At 39.7% G+C, this 19942-nt stretch overlaps 1 protein-coding gene across 1 annotated transcript; it reads right to left on the bottom strand.

The window, feature by feature from the left end:
- Positions 1-11866: 11866 nt before the first annotated feature.
- Positions 11867-12235, bottom strand: LOC138890054 (uncharacterized mitochondrial protein AtMg00240-like). Its single transcript, XM_070173404.1, has one exon. It carries the CDS (start codon positions 12233-12235, stop codon positions 11867-11869), a length of 369 nt encoding a protein of 122 aa, XP_070029505.1.
- Positions 12236-19942: the final 7707 nt, after the last annotated feature.

Raw genomic sequence — 19942 nt, 5'->3', positions numbered from 1 at the left:
TCTCCCGGACATAGATCTCAGCTAGCCTCTCAGAAGAATAAGAGACTGCCACATGAATGAAGTGTGCTGACTTGGTCAGCCTATCAACAATAACCCACACCGCATCGAACTTCCTCTGAGTCCTTGGGAGTCCAACAATGAAGTCCATAGTGATACTCTCCCACTTCCACTCAGGAATCTCAATCTTCTGGAATAGACCACCAGGTCTCTGATGCTCGTACTTAACCTGCTGACAATTCAAACACCGAGCCACAAATGCAACAATATCCTTCTTCATCCTCCTCCACCAATAATGCTGTCGAAAATCCTAACACATCTTCGCGGCGCCCGGATGAATAGAGTATCGGGAACTATGGGCCTCCTATAAAATTAACTCCCATAGACCATCCACATTAGGCACACAAACTCGACAATGCAGCCTCAAAACTCCATCATCTCCTAAGGTAACCTGCTTGGCACCTCCGTGCTGCACCGTGTCCCTAAGGACACACATATGAGGATCATCATACAGCCGATATCGGATATGCTCCAATAATGAAGAACGAACGACTGTGCAATCTAACACACGGCTGGGCTCAGAAACATCCAACCTCATGAACTGATTGGCTAAAGCCTGAACATCCAAAGCAAGTGGTCTCTCACCGACCGAAATATACACGAGACTGCCCATACTAGCTGACTTCCTACTCAAAGTATTGGCCACCATGTTGGTTTTTCCCGGGTGATATAAGATGGTGATATGATAGTCCTTTAATAGCTCTAACCACCTTCTCTGCCTCAAATTTAGCTCCTTCTGCTTGAACAAATACTGTAGACTGTTGTGATCCGTGAACACCTCACATGCCACGCCATACAGATAATGCCTCCAAATCTTCAATGCGTGAACAATGGCTGCTAACTCCAAATCATGAACCAGATAGTTCTTCTCATGAATTTTCAACTGCCGCGAAGCATAGACAATGACCTTGCCATCCTGCATTAACATCGTACCAAGTCTAATACGAGATACATCACAATAAACTAGATAAGGCCTTGAACATGTGGGCAAAACCAGCACCGACGCCGCAGTCAAAGCTGTCTTGAGCTTTTGAAAGCTCGCCTCAGACTCGTCCGACCATCTAAACTAGGCACCCTTCTAGGAACCTGGTCATCGGGGCTGCAATATATGAAAAACCCTCCACAAACCGACGATAATAGCTTGCCAATCCCAAGAAACTCCGGATCTCTGTAGCTGATGTGGGTCTAGGCTAGTCCTTGACTGCCTCTATCTTCTTTGGATCTACTTGAATACCCTCTGCTGAAACAACATGACCCAATAAAGTAACTGAACTCAACCAGAACTCACTTCGAAAACTTAGCATACAACTGACTATCTCTCAAAGTCTGAAGAACCACTCTCAGATGCTGCTCGTGCTCCTCTCGGCAGCAGGAATAGATCAAAATATCGTCAATAAAGACTATCACGAATGAATCCAAGTAACGCCTGAACACTCGGTTCATCAAATCTATGAAAGCTGCTGGGGCATTTGTCAACCCGAATAACATCACCAAGAACTCATAATGCCCGTACTGAGTGAGGAAAGCTGTCTTAGGGACATCGGATGCCCTAATCCTCAACTAATAGTAGCCAGATTTCAAGTAAATCTTGGAAAACACTTTGGCACCCTGAAGCTGGTCAAACAAATCATCAATCCTAGGCAATGGATACTTATTCTTGATTGTAACCTTGTTCAACTGCCAGTAATCTATACACATTCGCATTGATCCATCCTTCTTCTTAACAAACAGCACCAGCGCATCCCAAGGCGAGACACTAGGTCTAATGACGCCTTTTTAAGCAAGTCCTACAACTGCTCCTTCAACTCTTTCAATTCAGGTGGGACCATACGGTACGACGGGATAGAAATGGGCTGGGTGTCCGAAGCCAAATCAATGCAGAAGTCAATATCCCTGTCGGATGACATACCCGGCAGGTCTGAAGGAAATACCTCAGGAAACTCCCGAACAATAGGCACAGAATCAATAGAAGGAACCTCGGCACTAGAATCACGAACATATGCCAAATAGGCCAAACACCCCTTCTCGACCATACGCCGAGCCTTCACATATAAGATAACACTATGGGTAGAATGATCAGGAGTTCCTCTCCATTCTAAACGAGGCAACCTCGACAAGGCTAAGGTCACAGTCTTGGCATGATAGTCCAAGATAGCGTGGTAAGGTGATAACCAGTCCATTCCTAATATGACATCAAAATCAACCATGTCTAGAAGTAACAAGTCTACTCGAGTCTCAAGACCCCCAATCACAACTATACAAGAACGATGGACATTGTCTACCATAATAGAATCACCCACCAGTGTAGACACATATACATGAGCACTCAAAGAATCACTAGGCATGATCAAATACGGTGCAAAATAAGATGACATATAGGAGTACGTAGATCCTGGATCAAATAGAACTGAAGCATCTATACTACATACCAGAATAGTACCTGTGATAACTGCATCGGAAGCCTTAGCCTCAGGCCTGGCTGGAAGAGCATAACATCAGGGCTGGGCCCTACCACCCTAGACTACATCTCTGGGATGGCCTACTGTTGGATGGCCTCCACCTCTAGCGGCCTGACCTCCACCTCTAGCACCTCCACCTCCACCTCTAGCTGGCTGAGCGGGCTATGGAACACTCGATGCCTGAACCATGGCACGAGAACCCTAATGCTAAGAATTGCTCGATGCTTGAGGGAAAAATCTAGCAATATGCCCTATCTCTCCACAAGTATAACAAGCCCTCAGCTACTGAGACTGCTAACCTTGACGACCTGAATGACCACCCCGAAAACTCTAAAGCAGCGGTGCACTGATAGGAGTTGGTGATGCACTGTAGGATTGCTGATTAGAATACTGCATATGAGAACCACGACCACCTGAAGCACTGTGAGAAACCTGAAGTGCTAACTGAAAAGGCCTAGGAGGATGGCCTCTACCATACGAATCCCTGCCTCCAGACGCGGCGCCACTAAATCTGCTTGAATGACGAGGCCTCTTGTCAGACCCCTGACCAACTCCCCACGATAAAACCATCTCAACTCTCTTGGCCACATTGGACGTCTCCTTAAAGGAAATCTCACTCCCCGTATCCTTAGCCATCTAAAGTCGAATAGGCTGAATAAGCCCCTCAATGAACCTCCTCACTCTCTCTCTCTCTCTCACTGGGAAGTATAAGTAGAGCATGAAAAGCCAAATCAATAAATCTGGTCTAGTACTGTGTAACAGTCATGAAACCCTACTGGAGATGCTTAAACTGCCTCTGATAGATCTCTCTCTGAGTGATGGGAAGAAACTTCTCCAAAAATAGCTTGGAAAACTGCTCCCAAGTCAAAGCTGGTGACCCAACTGGTCTAGCCAAACAATAATCCTTCCACCAAGTCTTGGCGGATCCAGATAAGTTAAAAGTAACAAAGTCGACCCTATTGGTCTCCACTATCCCCATGTTCTTGAGAACCTCGTGACAGCTGTCTAAATAATCCTAGGGATCCTTAGAAGATGCACCGCTGAAAGTGGTAGTGAAGAGCTTGGTGAACCTGTCCAATCTCTACAAGACATCGGCAGTCATGGCAAATCCATCACCGGCCTGGGCTACCACACCCAGCTGAACTACTCCAACTAGCTGAGCTATTGGAGTCTGAAACTGGGGAGCCATCTACTCCGGAGTGCGAGTAGCAGGAGTCTGGGCTCCTCTTCTAGCTTGAGAGACGGCTGGTGCTACAGGAAGCAAGCCTGCTTGGGAGACACTCTCCATAAGGCCCACTAGACGGACCAGAGCATCCTGGAGTACTGGGGTAGAAATGAGCCCCTCTAGGACCTGAGCTGGGCCCAACGGAACTGCCTAGACCAGAACCTCGTCATCAAACTCAACCTGAGGCTTCGCCGCTGGTGTTGCTTCACTGGGCTGAGCTCTGCCCCTACCTCGGCCTCTAGCATGGCCTCGACCTCTGCCCCTCGTAGGAGCTACTGCTGGGGGCTCGGGCTGCTGATCAGTGCACGAGGAAGCGCGTGTTCTCACCATCTGCGAAAGAACAGAGTAAAAATTTAATTAGCATTGAGAAACCAAACCGCATGATAGGAAGGAATAGATGTGAAATTTTTTCCTAACTCTGTATCCTCTGGGGGATAAATACAGACGTCTCCGCACTGATTCCTTAGACTCTACTAAGCTTTTCTGTGAATTGTGAGACCTACGTAACCTAGAGCTCTGATACCAACTTGTCACGACCCGGTTTTTTCCAACCTCGGGAGTCGTGATGACGCCTACTAGTGAAAGCTAGGCAGGCCAACCAACTAAATTATTTACCTTGTTTCCACTTTAAATACGTTAACAACTAAGAACCAAATTAATAAACAATATGATGTAATAAACGGAAGACTAAATTTCAAGTTTTAACAATTTAAGAAAGATGCCAATACTAATCCATACAAGAACTACCCAAGACTGGTGTCACAATTTCACAGACTGTCTAGGAATACTACAAATAAAAGTCTGAAAGATTTATTACAATACTGTCTCTAAAATATGAGAAGAAATAGACTAAAAGGATAGGAGAAGACGCCAAGGCCCGCGGACGCCTGCAAAACTACCTCAGAATTTCTGACTAGACTGAAGGCAGCCACCCAAGCTAAGGTCCGAATGCTGCTGCTCCGGAATCTGCACATAGTGCTGAGTGTAGTATCAGCACAACCGACCCCATGTGCTGTTAAGTACCTAGCCTAACCTTGGCGAAGTAGTGATGAAGCTAGGACTAGACTACCAAATAAACCTGTGCAGTTGTTTCATATACAACGGAAAGATAGTAGCATGTATGTACAGTTAAGGATGAGAGGGGGAAACATGCCGTGTGGAGACATCAAATGATAACAAAAAGACAACAGGTAAATATAAAGGACACCATAACTCAATTATCAACAAGAATCAGAAATCAAAAAAGTGCATGGCATCACCCTTCGTACTTTTACTCTCATCCTCACCATAAAATAAACATAAACTGCACGGCATCACCCTTCGTGCTTTTACTCTCATCCTCACCATAAAATAAATATAATCAGCACGGAATGGTATATTGTGCGTGCAAAACATCACCCTTCATGCTTTACACTCTTCCTCACATTACACGGGATCACCCTTCATGCTTTAACACTCTCTCAACAAAACAATACACGACATTACCCTTCATGCTTTACACTCTTCCTCACCCAAACAACAAACACAACCAATAAGGGCAAGGAAATAAATGAATCATAATAAAATCCCGGCAAGGGAACAATATCAAAGCAACAACATCGGGCAGTGGAACAATATTAAAAGCAACAACGTCCTGGCAAGGGAATAATACCATATTCCTCTTCTCTTTTTCATATTTACTCCACAACTCGATTCACAATTTGAGATAATTGTCATGACCCGCCACATCATCATGCCACGTAGGTGCCACTTAGCACATATTTTTGCCATATGGAAGGGCTATATAAGTTAGGGAAAAGATCTTGGTGGAATATTCTAGAACTATGGATAATTTCCTTAGAAAAGTTCTAGATATTTATGCTTTTGTAGGAAGGTTCTAGAGTAATATAGAGGTTTCCTTAGGAAGACACTAGAACCCTATAGAATTGTTAGGAAAATCCTTAGAAGAATCTAGCTGTGTAGAATATTCTAGAGAAGGGACTTAGTTGTAAATATGGAAAGACTTGTAGAACAATTATTATTTACATACTAGCCCCTAGGTGATTAGTATAAATAGGGAGCATTCATTTGTAATTCATCAACCAAGCAAATAATTCAAGTTCTCTCTAATAAAAAGCTTCCTTTAACAATTCTCTTGTGTTCTTTCTTTCATTCTCTTAGCGATCTTGAGTGTAGTAAGGCTGACTTGGCATAACAAGAACGTGAGCAGGGTGTCCAAGATCGTGAGCGAGTTGTCAAGTGCTGCACATGTACTTAGTTTAAGACTAAGGACGTGACAACGTGGTATCAGAGCAAAGGTTATGACTAAGGAATGTTAGAAAGAATACAAGAGATTGCTAGAAGGAAGTTTTGTAGGGAAGCATGGCCGGAATTACCAAGGACTTGGTACTTGCAGAAGGGATCAACGCGAAGGTCCCTAAGCGAACCTAGTATGGTAGTGCATGGGACGCACACGAGGTGGCAGATTGGCGGAAGCTAAGGGAGCTCCGACAGAGGCTACAATTCGGGAGTATGTGCGCGAGTTCACTACCTTAATGCTGCAAATCTCGTCGTTGTCTGGGGAAGGTTTCCTCTTCTACTTCATAGATGGGTTGCGAAATTGGGCAAACCGGAAGTTAAGAAGACATCAAGTAGCCAACGTGAACGGGGCCATCGGAGTAGCCTAGTCACTTGTTGACTTCAAGATGGAGCCTTACAAGTCCAAAGAAGGCAACACCGAGAGGGATGAGGGAGATCATGATGAGGACAATGGGAAATGCATAGCCGAGGTATACAAGGGTAACGGCAAGGGGCCATCTCATAAGGGACAGGGGTCTAAGAGCAATGGCAAGGGGCCGAAAAATGGTAGGGAGTATGTGCCTAAAGGAGGGTGCTACTTCTGTGAAGGATCACATCAGGCAAGTGAATGCTCAGAGCTGGGGAAGCTTGCAGCAATGATAAGGAACTTTGATCAAGCACATAAGGATGACACAAGGGGAACCGCCTGTATTGGAGGGATGCACTTGGAATCTAAGCCGAAAATAGGGGATTCCAAAGCGTATCTTGGCACCATGCAAATGGAGCATGGTGGCAGCAAGAAGAGTTGGACGAACATAGTTAAAGAGGATGGCGAGTTATCAAGTGATGACATGCTATCGAACTCAGACGATGCACCAAGCAGAGGGTTCAAGTTTGCCATTAAGGCTGGACCACGGAGGGCAGCTAAATAGGGAGTGGAAGCATGGACTCGATGCTTGAGAAACTGCTAGACTTGGTTGAGTCATGGGAAGATTCAGGTCAAGAGCAAGGAGGGGAATCCGATGGGCAGAGGATGAAGGCCATCATTGCTAGCCGTCCAAAGTACAAACAGAGTAAGAAGAAAGGTAGCCAGTACCTTGTGAAATGGGAAGGAGAACTGCTTCATAGGGCATCATGGCTAATGGACAAAGATCTTTGGCGATGCCAAGGCGAGGTGCGCGCATATGTGTCGATGCTTTGTGCCGAGGGTGGCACAAAATTGGGTGGGGGAGAGTGTCATGACCCGCCACATCATCATGCCACGTAGGTGCCACTTAGCATATATTTTTGCCATATGGAAGGGCTATATAAGTTAGGGAAAAGATCTTGGTGGAATATTCTAGAACCATGGAGAATTTCCTTAGAAAAGTTCAAGATATTTATGCTTTTGTAGGAAGGTTCTAGAGAAATATAGAGGTTTTCTTAGGAAGACCTTAGAACCCTATAGAATTGTTAGGAAAATCCTTCGAAGAATCTAGCTGTGTAGAATATTCTAGAGAAGGGACTTAGTTGTAAAAATGGAAAGACTTGTAGAACAATTATTATTTACATACTAGCCCCTAGGTGATTAGTATAAATAGGGAGCATTCATTTGTAATTCATCAACCAAGCAAATAATTCAAGTTCTCTCTAATACAAAGCTTCCTTTAACAATTCTCTTGTGTTCTTTCTTTCATTCTCTTAGCGATCTTGAGTGTAGTAAGGCTGACTTGGCATAGCAAAAATGTGAGCAGGGTGTCCAAGATCGTGAACGAGTTGTCAAGTGCCACACGTGTACTTAGTTTAAGACTAAGGACGTGACACAATGCTCTATATAGTTCAATTGCCAGTTATACTTCCACAAATCACTTTACAACTTGAACCAACGCTCTTCAATGTTCAAATATCAATATTCTTTCCACAAGGCTTACTCAACAATAGCAATCATCACATTAGGTATGAACAATACAAACGGAGTTACATTTATCATAACATAAGACTCACGGGCATGCTTGACACCAATGTATAGATACTCGTCACCATGCCTATACGTCGTAGTCAACAAATAACACATAGAAAATAGGACACAACTCCTAATCCCTCAATCTAAGGTTAGACCAAATACTTACCTCGATGCCACGAACACAACTCAAGCCTCAACTATCGCTTTACCTCTCGATTCCACCGCCAACTCGCTCGTATCTAGCCACAAGTTACTTAATTATATTAATAAATGCTAAATGAATCAATTTTAATCCATGGAAATAAGTTTTTTGAAGTTTTTCCCAAAAAGTCAAAAATCGACCCCGGGCCCGCTTGGTCCAAACTGAAATTCGGACCAAAACCCGATTACCCATTCACCCCCGTGCCCGAATATATAATTAGTTTTGGAATCCGACCTCAATTTGAGGTCTAAATTCCCAAATTTCAATATTCTTAGGTTTTACCCAAAATTCTCAATTCCACCATGAAAACCCTAGATTCTAGGATGAAATCTTGTAAAAAGAAGTTAAGGAGTAAAGAAAATGAGTTAGAAATCACTTACAAATGTTTCGGAGAAGAAAGGTTGTTTGAAAAATCATCTCTTATGTTTTTAGGGTTTTGAAAAGTGAAAATAACTAAAAGTCCCGTTTAAATATACCCCTCCCAAACCCTCTTCGCGGACCGCACAAAAAGAATTGCGACCGCGGAGCTCACCGCAGAGAATGTTGACTGCTGTGACATAATTTAGTAATTTGGGCATAACTTTCTCTACATATGTCCAAATTGTAATTTCTTTACCTTTCTGGAAACTAGACACGAAGGTCTACGACTTTTGATTTGAATCATTTCAAAATGCCTTGTAGATCAAACGATATAGGCTCTCGAAATCAGACCAGTGCACCTGCGGATTCTTCCTCACCGTGGATCGCACAAAATCGAGTGCGGCCGTAAAGTCCCTCCACCGCGGACCGCAAAAAATCCTTTGCGGCCGCAAAAGGCCCCTCCGCGGTAGCACAAAATCATTGCGGCTGCACTGGCGGGTTCAGAGATCTGCAACTTCTCTGAACCTGCAACAGCTATATTTTAAGCATAAAACATCCCGGAACCTACCCGAAACTCACCCGAGCCCTCGGGACTTCAAACCAAACATGTATACTAACTCAAAACATCATATGGACCTACTCGTGTGATCACATCATCAAAATAACATGTAAAACCATGAGTTAAACCTCAAAACTCAACATTTTCATCAAGAACACTCAAAGTTCATAACTCTTCAACCGGAAGTCCAACTCACGCCAAATAAACTCCGTTTTTCACCAAATTTCACAGTTATCTTTTAAAGACTATGACAAGTTTGTACCGGGCTACGGAACCAAAATACGGGCCCGATACCAATGGTTTCAGACATTAATTCTTTTCTTCATTTCTTAGATAATTCAGTAAAACAATTTCTTTCAAAAATTGATTTCTAAGGCTTGGGACCTCGGAATTCATTTCCGGGAATACGCCCAAGTCCCATATTTTACTACGGACCTCTCGGGATCGTCGAAATACGGATCCGAATCCGTTTGCTCAAAATATTGACCAAAGTTAACCATAATCAAATTTTAACTCTAGAAATTTCTATTTTCACATAGAAGACTTTCCGGATATAGGTCCGGACCACGCACGCAAGTAGAGATGAGGTAAAAAGAGAGATTTTAAGGCCTTGGGACACTGAATTTACCTGCAACACAAGTAATGACCTGGGGTCATCACAATTCCTCACCTTATTTGTACTATCATCTGCAACATTTTTAATAAGTAATACAATCTTAAGATTTTAATTGATGCTTTCCCCTTCCCTACTTCCTCAAAAAAATAGTAGTAGATTTTTCATTGGGATGATTTTTAATTTATTTATAATGATATTATTTAGTTAAGGAATATAAGGATTTTCTTTTCGTAAGTTTTAAATCTTACTTGTGAAAGAAAAAATATGTTCCAAAAGCTTATCCTCCTAATATGGACAAATTTTTTTTCTGAGACATAAGGTATCCATTCTATTTCATAATGTTTTATCGCATTTATTGCTTTATGCTAGGCAACGGAATAATGGTGATTAGACAGGACATGATGTATCTTCAGCTTATTCAACACATGACTCTTGATAGGAGGGTGTGAAAGTTGAGAATTAGGGTAAACAGTTAATAGGTAGTTGAGAGTCACTTCTTTCCTTACCCGTAGTATTAGTATTATTCTTATATTTTTTATTCTTATATCTCTATTCATACATGTTATTTCGATCGCTTTAGTTATTGTACTTTTTTGTTGTTGTAATAATTTGTTGCTACGACTTCTTTTTTTTTCTTCCTTTTCTTGACCCAATAATCTATTGAAAATAACCTCTCTATCTTCACCAGATAAAAGTAAGGTCTGCATATACACTACTCTTCCGGATCTCACTTACGGAATTACTCTGTGTTTGTTTGTTGTTGAGAAGGTGATGTTAATTTTTCCTTTTTGTTATCCATTCGGTATCTAGTACCGCTCTCTTTAGAACTTTAGTACTTAATTATTAAAAAACTAGTGTGTTGCTTGGGCTTCGCGCAATCATGAAAACAAATTAAAATAAGACTAAATATAAATTCATAGCTTTTATAAAAGAAGAATAATCTTTACTTACCAAACATCTTTTCGTTATTCTAGTATTTTCACGATTTCTTTAACACTATAAATAAAATTATTTATTAGATATGTGAAAAAAATTCTTTGGTCATTGGAGAGATTGTGAACTATTCGGGAGCTACATATGACCTGTCACAACCAGAACATTCGTCTCAACTTTCTACACCATCTCCTGCTCTCTTAAACTCATGAATAATTATTTCAATGCCCATTAATTTTTCTTCCCTCGACAACTTATTTGTTGAATAAAAATGATATCATGAATATACAAAGTTAAGCTAACAAACGGGATATCAACATCTACATTCCACGTACTGAATATATATGCAGAAGAGTTACCTATAATATTTTCATCACTTTACTTCCTTTTGATATTTAAAAATTCAGCACAAAAGCCTATAACACTTCTTGTGAGCACATTTCTTAAAACTTGATCAATTGAACATTATCGTTATTGATTCTCACTGTGATTCATGGGGAATTGATAGTTTAAAAAGATTTTAATTCAAAAATTCTATTCATTTTTTTCTCCAAAAATTTCTTACCCAGAAAAATTTCAAGCGTAACAATTCAAAAGCAGATTAGTTTTGTTAAATTCCACCATTAATGAGTGGAAGAAGCTCACGTGTGAAATCGAAGAAGAAGACACAATAGAGGGAAAGTCGGTTATAACAGTTTTTTTCCAGAAAAAGGTTAGGAAAAATACATAAGCACCCACCCACCCACCCACCCACACACACATATATATAGGCTCCTATCTCTACAACTAACTTCTAACACCTCTAACAAAGCTAATACAACTGTACAAAAATATTAATCACGTGTGTATTTCTACACCCCCTTCAAGCTAGGTGTGGTAAAAATGTTTGAAACTCCTAGCTTGGGCATCAAATGATAATGTTGAGCAGTCCCCAGTCCCTTAGTGAATAAATCGGCTTCTTGTTCTTCTGTTGGCACATATGTAGGACATATCAGCCCTTGCAGCACTTTTTTCCTTACGAAATGGCAACCTATCTCTATATGATTGGATTGTTGGCTATTTGCATAGCTGCTTTACTATCCGTGTGGAGTTGAATTTGAGTTAAAATATCTATTCCCAGTTCTTTGAACATTCCTACCAGCCAAATCAGCTCAGAAACAATCAAGGCCATGCTTCTATACTCAAATTCTGCTGAACTTATTGCCACAGTGGTCTACTTCTTAGATTTCCAAGAGATCAATGATCCACCAAAATTACAAGATATCCAGTGGCAGACTTTCTTGAGTTGGGACAGCTTGCCCAGTCTGTATCACGATACGCATTAAGAGCCATGTTCCCAACTGAATTCATAAGAATCCCCTGGCCAGGCTCGTTCTTCACATACTTTACTACTCTGTATGATGCTTCCAAGTGAGATTGCTTGGGAGTTTGCATGAATTGACTCAGAGTTTGCACACTATAAGCAATGTCAGGTCTTGTTAAGGTCAGATATAAGAGCTTCCCAATCAATCTCTGATAGCCCCTCACATCTGTCAGTGTTGGATCATCATCCAAATGGCAATACTCATCATACTCAACAGTTATGAGCCTTTTATTCAACTCCATTGGTGTAATGGCAGTTTTAGCACCAGATAATCCCAGTTCTGCTATAAGTTCTAAAGCATATTTTCTTTGACATAAAAGAATTCCCTTTCCAGACCTGCATGTTGCAATGCCTAGAAAATACTTCAAATTTCCCAAGTCCTTGATCCTGAAAGCTTTGTGCAGTTTATGCTTTACTTCTTGAATTAATGTGATGTCACTCCCAATGATAAGAAGGTCATCAACATACACTAGTATGATAGCCTGCTATCTATTTTCTTCCTTGATGAACAAAGAATGATCATGTTTGCTCTGAGTGAAACTTGCTTGTAAGAGAGATTCCGTGAGCTTCAAGTTCCATTGTCTTGAAGCTTGCTTAAGGCCATAAAGGGATTTGAGCAATCTGCAATCCTTAGAATTCTCCCTTGGCTGCTAACACCAGGCGGTAACTGCATGTAGACTTCTTCTTCAAGGTTACTTTGAAGGAAAGCATTGTAGACATTCATTTGAAATAGCGGCCATTGATATATAGCAGCTAGTGCAATAACAGTTCTCACTGTAACCATCTTAACTACTGGAGAAAAAGTTTCCTGATAGTCTATCCCTTCTTGTTGGTTGTACCCCTTGGCAACAAGCCTTGCTTTAAATCTCTCAACTTCTGCATTAGATGTGTATTTGATCTTGTATACCCATCTGCATCCAATAGGTACTTTACCTTTAGGAATATCTACTATCTTCCAAGTATTGTTCATAACCAAAGCATCCACTTCTACATTCATTGCTTCAACCCACCTTGGGTCCTTCATGGCTTCTGTGTATGATGCAGGTTCTATTTCCTATGAGGTTGCTGTCAAATAAGATTGATAAGTGGTTGATAAAGTACTATAGCTCAGATAGTTGGATATTGGATACATGCAGGTGGATGAAGATGCTCTATTGAGTGGGCAAACATAATCTTTCATCCAAATAGGTAGTTTGGAACCTCTACTGGATCTTCTGAGTTGTGCAACTTGAACATTTTCAGTGACCTCTGCAGTTGGCATCTACTTATGATGACCAGCTTCAGCAACTGGTGCCTGCCCAATAGGGTCTTGACCACTTTCTTGTTGTATCAATTCATGGTCATGCACAAAGTTCTGATTAATAGTGTCATTTTCCTCTTCTGGCATACGAGTTTGTTGTTGATGCAGGGAATGGCCTTCTTCTCTTTGCTTCAGCTCTAAGAACATAGGGGCTTGTTGTGCATCATCCTTTCCCAGTTGAAAAGGAAAGATGTCCTCCTTAAAAGTAACATCTTTATTGACAAAGAACTTTCTGTGCCTCAGGTCATATAGCTTGTACCCCTTTTGAGACACTGAATATCCCATATGAACTGCAGTAATAGCTCTAGAAGAGAATTTATCCACCCGCTTAATTACTGTGGCAAAACACAAACACCCAATAGTCCTTAAGTGTGCCATGTTGGGTGGTTTTTTGTGAAGGATCTCATATGGAGACTTCCTTGAAAGAATTGAAGAAGGCAATCGATTGATTAGATATACTACAGCTAACACACAATCTCCCTAAAACTGCAAAGGAATAGAGCCTTAAAATCTTAGGGCTCTTGCCACTTCCAAGACATGTCTGTGCTTTCTCTCCACTACTCCATTTTGTTGTGGAGTATGTGGACAACTGCTTTGACACATAATGTCATTATCTGTCAAATAATCCCTGCATTCATGACTAAAAAACTCTGCACCATTATCAGTTCTTAACACTTTCACAGTCTTGCCAAACTGTGTATGTACCATTTTAAGGAAATATTTTAACACAACAACAGTGTCACTTTTCAACTTCATTAGAAAAATCCAAATCATTTTAGAATGATCATCAACAAGAGTCAGAAAATATATGTTTCCATTTTACGTAGACACTTTATATGGACCCCAATTATCCACATGAACCAAATGAAAAATGTCTTCAACTCTGTTACTACTCAAGGGAAATGGCTTCCTTGTTTACCTAACTAAAGGACATATAGTACAATTATTGAGTTCACAATCAGAAAACTTCTTATTCTTAAGGAAATCTAATTGCTTCATGACTCTAACTTGCACATGACCAAGTCTTTTATGCCAAGCAGTGAAGTCTGCTTGTATTTCCTCTGCCAGACAACTATTGACCCTTTGTGTCATTCTGTTTTTGTTGGATCCTTTTGGAATTAGGATATAGAGGCCACCTTTCTCCTTACCAATCCCCTTCACTCTCCCAGTGTATAGGTCTTTTCTATTTTAAGAAAAGGAAAATCTTATTTCCCTAATCATTGTACATTGTAATTTGAATTAGGAGTTGAAAGACACAAAATGTTGGGAAACAATTAACTAAGCATTGCAGCTCTTTAGTTAATTTTGACACAGATAACAAGTTGTACTTGAAATCAGGCACACATAATACATCGTGTATCTCATCATGATTGTTGATACCCAATTTTTCCTTCATATATATTTAAATATGCATACATACTTTCAAAATATTGCATACACACTTACAAACATGCACACATATGTTTTTATAATTTATAAGGACTTAAAAACTAATTTATTTTTGTATTTGCAATTTATACAAATATTCAATAACTATTCCTCATATTATTCTTTATGAAGATTGATTATTTAAATTCATCATTTTATGCCTATGTAAACCCTCAAACATCTTAATTGTGTTTTTATAATCACATTTGCATTTTAGGCTAGAATTATGTATTTTTGCAATAATAGCCTATATATATGCAAAATTATATTATCCATATAGAAAATATTTTCTTTTCATTTTTTTATAATATTAAGTAAGTATTTTAAAACATTTTCGTACAAAAATCACATTTTTATCATTTATAAATTATTTTATAAAATTATTTTACTAAATTAACTGAATGTTTAAAATATAGCTCTAGAAAAGATCCAATTTCAAAATTAACCTAGCCCAATTATTCTCTACCCGTCTGACCCAAACCCAGACCCAAATACCTGGTTAATTTTAACCCGCCCCACGTAACGTTCAATCCTGGCCGTTGATCTTAGAAGATCAACGACCCTAAACCAAACACCCTCTTTTAATATAACAAACCCCCTAACCCTACCCATTTCTTCCAAACCTGCCGCCCTCATATGCTCTCATCTCTCACCCTATCTAACCCTAATGCCGTCATCTGTCATCTTGTCCGATTCCGACCTAAAATGAAATCAGCTATGGTGTCCTTTGCATTATCAGTCTCTCTTCACCGTTGGTTACCCGTCTATGACCCTATCTAGTTATTTCCTAAATATGGCAAAGTAAATCTGGCAAAGATCGAGCCAGATCTGGTTCGAGATCTTTCATGGTTTGGCTATTTCCGTCTATATTCATTCCAATACTTGTGAGTACGAATACATTCGTATTTTAAGGTCTCAAATCTCCGGTTTAAACCAGATTTAGTTCAACTTCCGTTTATTTTACGAATCTGGCTATCTTTTGGTTGAATCTGTTAAGATCTTCTCCGATTTGAAAAGGTTTCATGTTTGTTTTTGGTATTGTCTTTCTTTAATTCTTTAGTACTTCCACCTCGATGTCTTCTAATCTTTCCCTATTTTATTCCTAACTAATTTTTGGTTTACCCTAAGATTGAGGTCTTGATTTCAATGGGTTTTTCTACAAATATGTAGTTTTTAAAACATTTTTATCTCCGAAGTACCTGTTAGGGTTTCCTTATTTATTCTTGTCTATTGTATGCTTCTATATTTCTGCCTAAAAATCTCTTATAGTCCTGATTGTGTAACTGGTTATTTGCTACTTCTGCCCATTTGCCTCGAATTCTATCGACTAATTGATTAATCAATCTTACTTACTTAAATTAGGGTTTGAAATTGGGCTTTCCTTATTAGATTTTACCTTCTTGCCTTATGTGTAACTATTAATTGACACTACTAGTCTGATTTCATGCTTTGATTGTCCAAAACTAACTTCTAATTAATTTTGGAATTGATTCTTGCCTTATTTAGCCTAGCCCCTTAATTACTGGTTGATACCATGCATAACTTTCTTGAAAGTAAGTGATACTAGTCTGATTTTGTGGCTAATTTATTCATGACTGCTTCCACTTGATAGATTGTCTAATTATTTCTTACCTTATTAACCTGGTTTTGATTTGCTAAGGGATTTCGTGTGAGACTTCCCTAAATTAAGTACCATCTATGGGATTCTAGCCCCTTAATGGAGCCATGACTGATGGTTAATTGATTTCCATACCTTATGTGTCCTACTCTATTGCATACTATAAAACCCTCTTTGTTCTGGCTCGAAAAAGGGCCACCAGTTCACAATATACACATATAGACTTAAGAAAAGCACTAAAAATTCATTCTCTCTTTGTTGCAAACTTCTGTCACTTGTTTACTGCACCATCTAGTCAGCTGGAAGCCAAGACTAGGTCTTGGATACATTTTACCTCCTTTTGTTATTGCAAATTTCCAACTGGTATGCTCCCATTTTACTATCATGCAAACCTTTGCATGCATTTAGTTTATATACTGCATGTTCCCAAAATGTCTTTTCTTATGTTATTTAATCAGTAGAATCTTCTAGGCTAGCTTGTCTATAACTGAATCTATGTGTTTCATGCCTCTTGTTCTCAGTCAGCCTATGCATTACCTTTGATTATATTGTATGCTTCCTATTATTTGACTTGACTTGTATGATTCCTTATAGTTAGTAGGCCTTTTCCTTCTGTCCTGTTCAAACCTGCATGTCAACTACTATCACATGTTTGTTTGTATGTTGACTACAATAACCTGCCTACCTTTGTTTAGTTGAATCTATGTGTGCCTTACTCTCAACCTGTTTGGTTCCTGATTTAGTAAACTTCTGTGTATCCATATGAATTAGACTCATGCTCACTTCTCATGTCAATAATGACCCCCAACCTCTGCTCCCCTCTCTTTGTGGTTATTTGTTCTCAACATGCTACATGCCCCCTAGTGCTAACTAATAAACTGGGCTGAATCTGGGTAGTATGAATCTTTGCTTTAGGACTCTGTGATCATGTTTCTCTGCTTGCTAAAACACTTGTCGCAATGACTCTGTTTTTATTTTAAACAATTTTTTCTTAAAACTACTTCTATTTTCAAACACTACTCCTACTCTTAGAGCACCCAAGGCCTTGCCACTCTGGTGTAAGAATTGCTTAGGAGTCCCTGAGGCACCTCTGGACTTTGACACACTAGAGTTGGCTTTACAAGCTTGCCTATAAAGGGTTATTGTAAAGGCTTATCCTGGTGTGAGCATTTCCCCGAGTCCCTGAGGCCCTTGGGAACTTTGATACACCAGGATCCTGTTGGGTGCACTATGATATTATGGCATTTGCGGATTGGTTGAAGGCCCGGTCTGCCAGGAGTATCTTTTGGGCCTATATTCAGGCTCCCTATAGTTGTAGCACTCTCATTTCTGTAATTCGCTATCAGTGTTGGTTTGTAATAATATCCTTGTAAACAGATATTGGGGAATTAGTAAAAGGGGAGGGATTCTTATACAATTTTGTGGGAATTTGGTTAGAAATCATGTCTTAGGTTATTATGAATGTTTGCGTGCATTAGAGACCATGTTCCTTAGGGTTATTTACCTGCAATAGACATCATGCCTATAGGTATTGCGATATTTGTTAATTTGGAAACGAAGCTTATAGGTTATTTTAATAATTAGGTACCATGCCTATATGAGTTAAAATCAGATTTAATAGAAGTCATGCCTATATGGGTTTCACTTTGGTCAAATGAATTCTGCTTGCTTCACATTATATTTGATTAGAAATCATACCTATAGGACTTCAAACCGGTTTGGTTAGAAAATCAGTTTAATTCATGTTTATTCTGAATCAATTTAGTTAATTAGTCTATCCGCTCCTTTAATAAGTTTTCAATGCTGCCTTAATTAACATTACTAGAGAACATGCCTACAGGAGCTAAACTGCCGTTAAAAAAATTGTTTGCTATTTCGTTGCGTTCTTAATCAATAGTAAATATCATTCTCCTAGGATATCACTATTACGCGTCTAGGCAAGCCTGTAGGGCAATTAAAACCCTGTAAATTATAAAACCGTGCCTTGTTATTTGAGACTGCTCACATTCAACAAGTTTAAAAGAATCAGTAGGCGAGTAAGATTCAGTTCTTTGACACTTTGGTCCTAATTCAATACTGTTTACTCTCTGTTCACCTAGATATCATGTTCTAAGGTTTTTCTCTTAAATCCCTGAAACTGTTGTTTGAGACGTGCACTTAGTTGTTTTGTTTGCTGAGGTAAAAATGTGAGCCTTTAATTGTTCCCTCTTTAAATGCAGTCCTAATTGTTTTGATTGACGCTTAGACTTTTCTCCTTTAAATACCTTAGGATGGTCTAGAACTATCTAAATTAGAGGTCATAAATACCTCCAGGGCCACAAGGAAGGGACGAGTAGTGCACGCATAGGATATCTCTCAAGGTTGCTAGAACGCTTTAGGCTATGACCAAGGGAAGGGAATTAGGTAGTAAGGATATGATGACTACGCGCTAATGTCACGTGTAGCCCCTTATTGAGGAGTGATTATCGAGCATTGTGTGGGTATGATCCTATAGGCTGACCAACCTAGGGCCCCTCTTTCCTAACTCCCATTGTTTAAATAAATTTACTTTTCTTTGTATATGTGCAACTTGTTCAAGCCTTTCCCCTATCTTCATTACTTGAATCATACCTGTGTTTAGAATGTCAAAACATACCTTTACTTGCAAGTACGTGTTAAAACTCTTTATTTGTTAAAATGACTAACTCACATAATTTATGTTCGGCCGGGACCTACCGTTGTGGACCTCGAGGAGTGCCTAACACCTTCCCCTCAAAGTTATTTCGAGCCCTTACCCTAATCTCTGGTAATGAAAACTAGTCCATGAGTTAATTGCTCAAGGTGCCCTAATGCACCATAATCCGTTAGGTGGCGACTCTTCAAATACCCAATTTCCAAAAGGAAATGAGTTATTTCCCCCATGAATGTCGAAACCCGGACTTCCCCATCAAAAAGTGAAAAAGGGGGCACAACAGCATGGCGACTCTGCTGGGGATACTTTTAGGCTCTTACCATAATGAACTTATCTTCTGTAAATTAGTCCAAGCATGCTCTATCCCACATACCCTTTCCCTTTATTTGAATTTAACCGTCTATTTTCAAGCATTTATGATTCTTTTATTCTTGAAACTGACTTGTCTCCTTATTTTCTTTTTCCGTAATTATCTTTCAATTATTTAAATACTGCATTTATTATTTTTCTTACGTGCAAATACTTGACAACATGCTTTTTATTGCTGCATAAATCATGCAAAAACATCATATTCCACTTGTGCATAATTAATCCTATAGCAATGCTTGATGAGTTTTTGCACTCATCCTATATATCATCTTTTAAATTCGGAAAGATGTATTTGCAATAAAACTAGTCAATCAGCAGTGCGTTCGACGGTTCCATGCCTTTCCCCCTCAAGCTGTCCGCTTGAGGGTCCCAGTCTAGACCTCTATAACAACCATACTCTGATTAAATATTACATGCATCATGGCCAAACCTAGCCGGGTTAATGTGTTGTCCGCATAATAACCCTTTAAGACAAGCTCTGTCCAAAGGTCCATTGGGTTTTCCATAATCCCAACGGACGTAACCATGATTATGTGAATTAATTTGGAGAAATAAGTACCAAC

This window comes from Nicotiana sylvestris, chromosome 4 (genome assembly GCF_000393655.2).
Source record: "Nicotiana sylvestris chromosome 4, ASM39365v2, whole genome shotgun sequence".
Taxonomy (NCBI): Eukaryota; Viridiplantae; Streptophyta; class Magnoliopsida; order Solanales; family Solanaceae; genus Nicotiana; species Nicotiana sylvestris.
The sequence above is the reverse complement of the archived record's forward strand: the minus strand, read 5'-3'. Positions and strand labels throughout refer to the sequence as shown.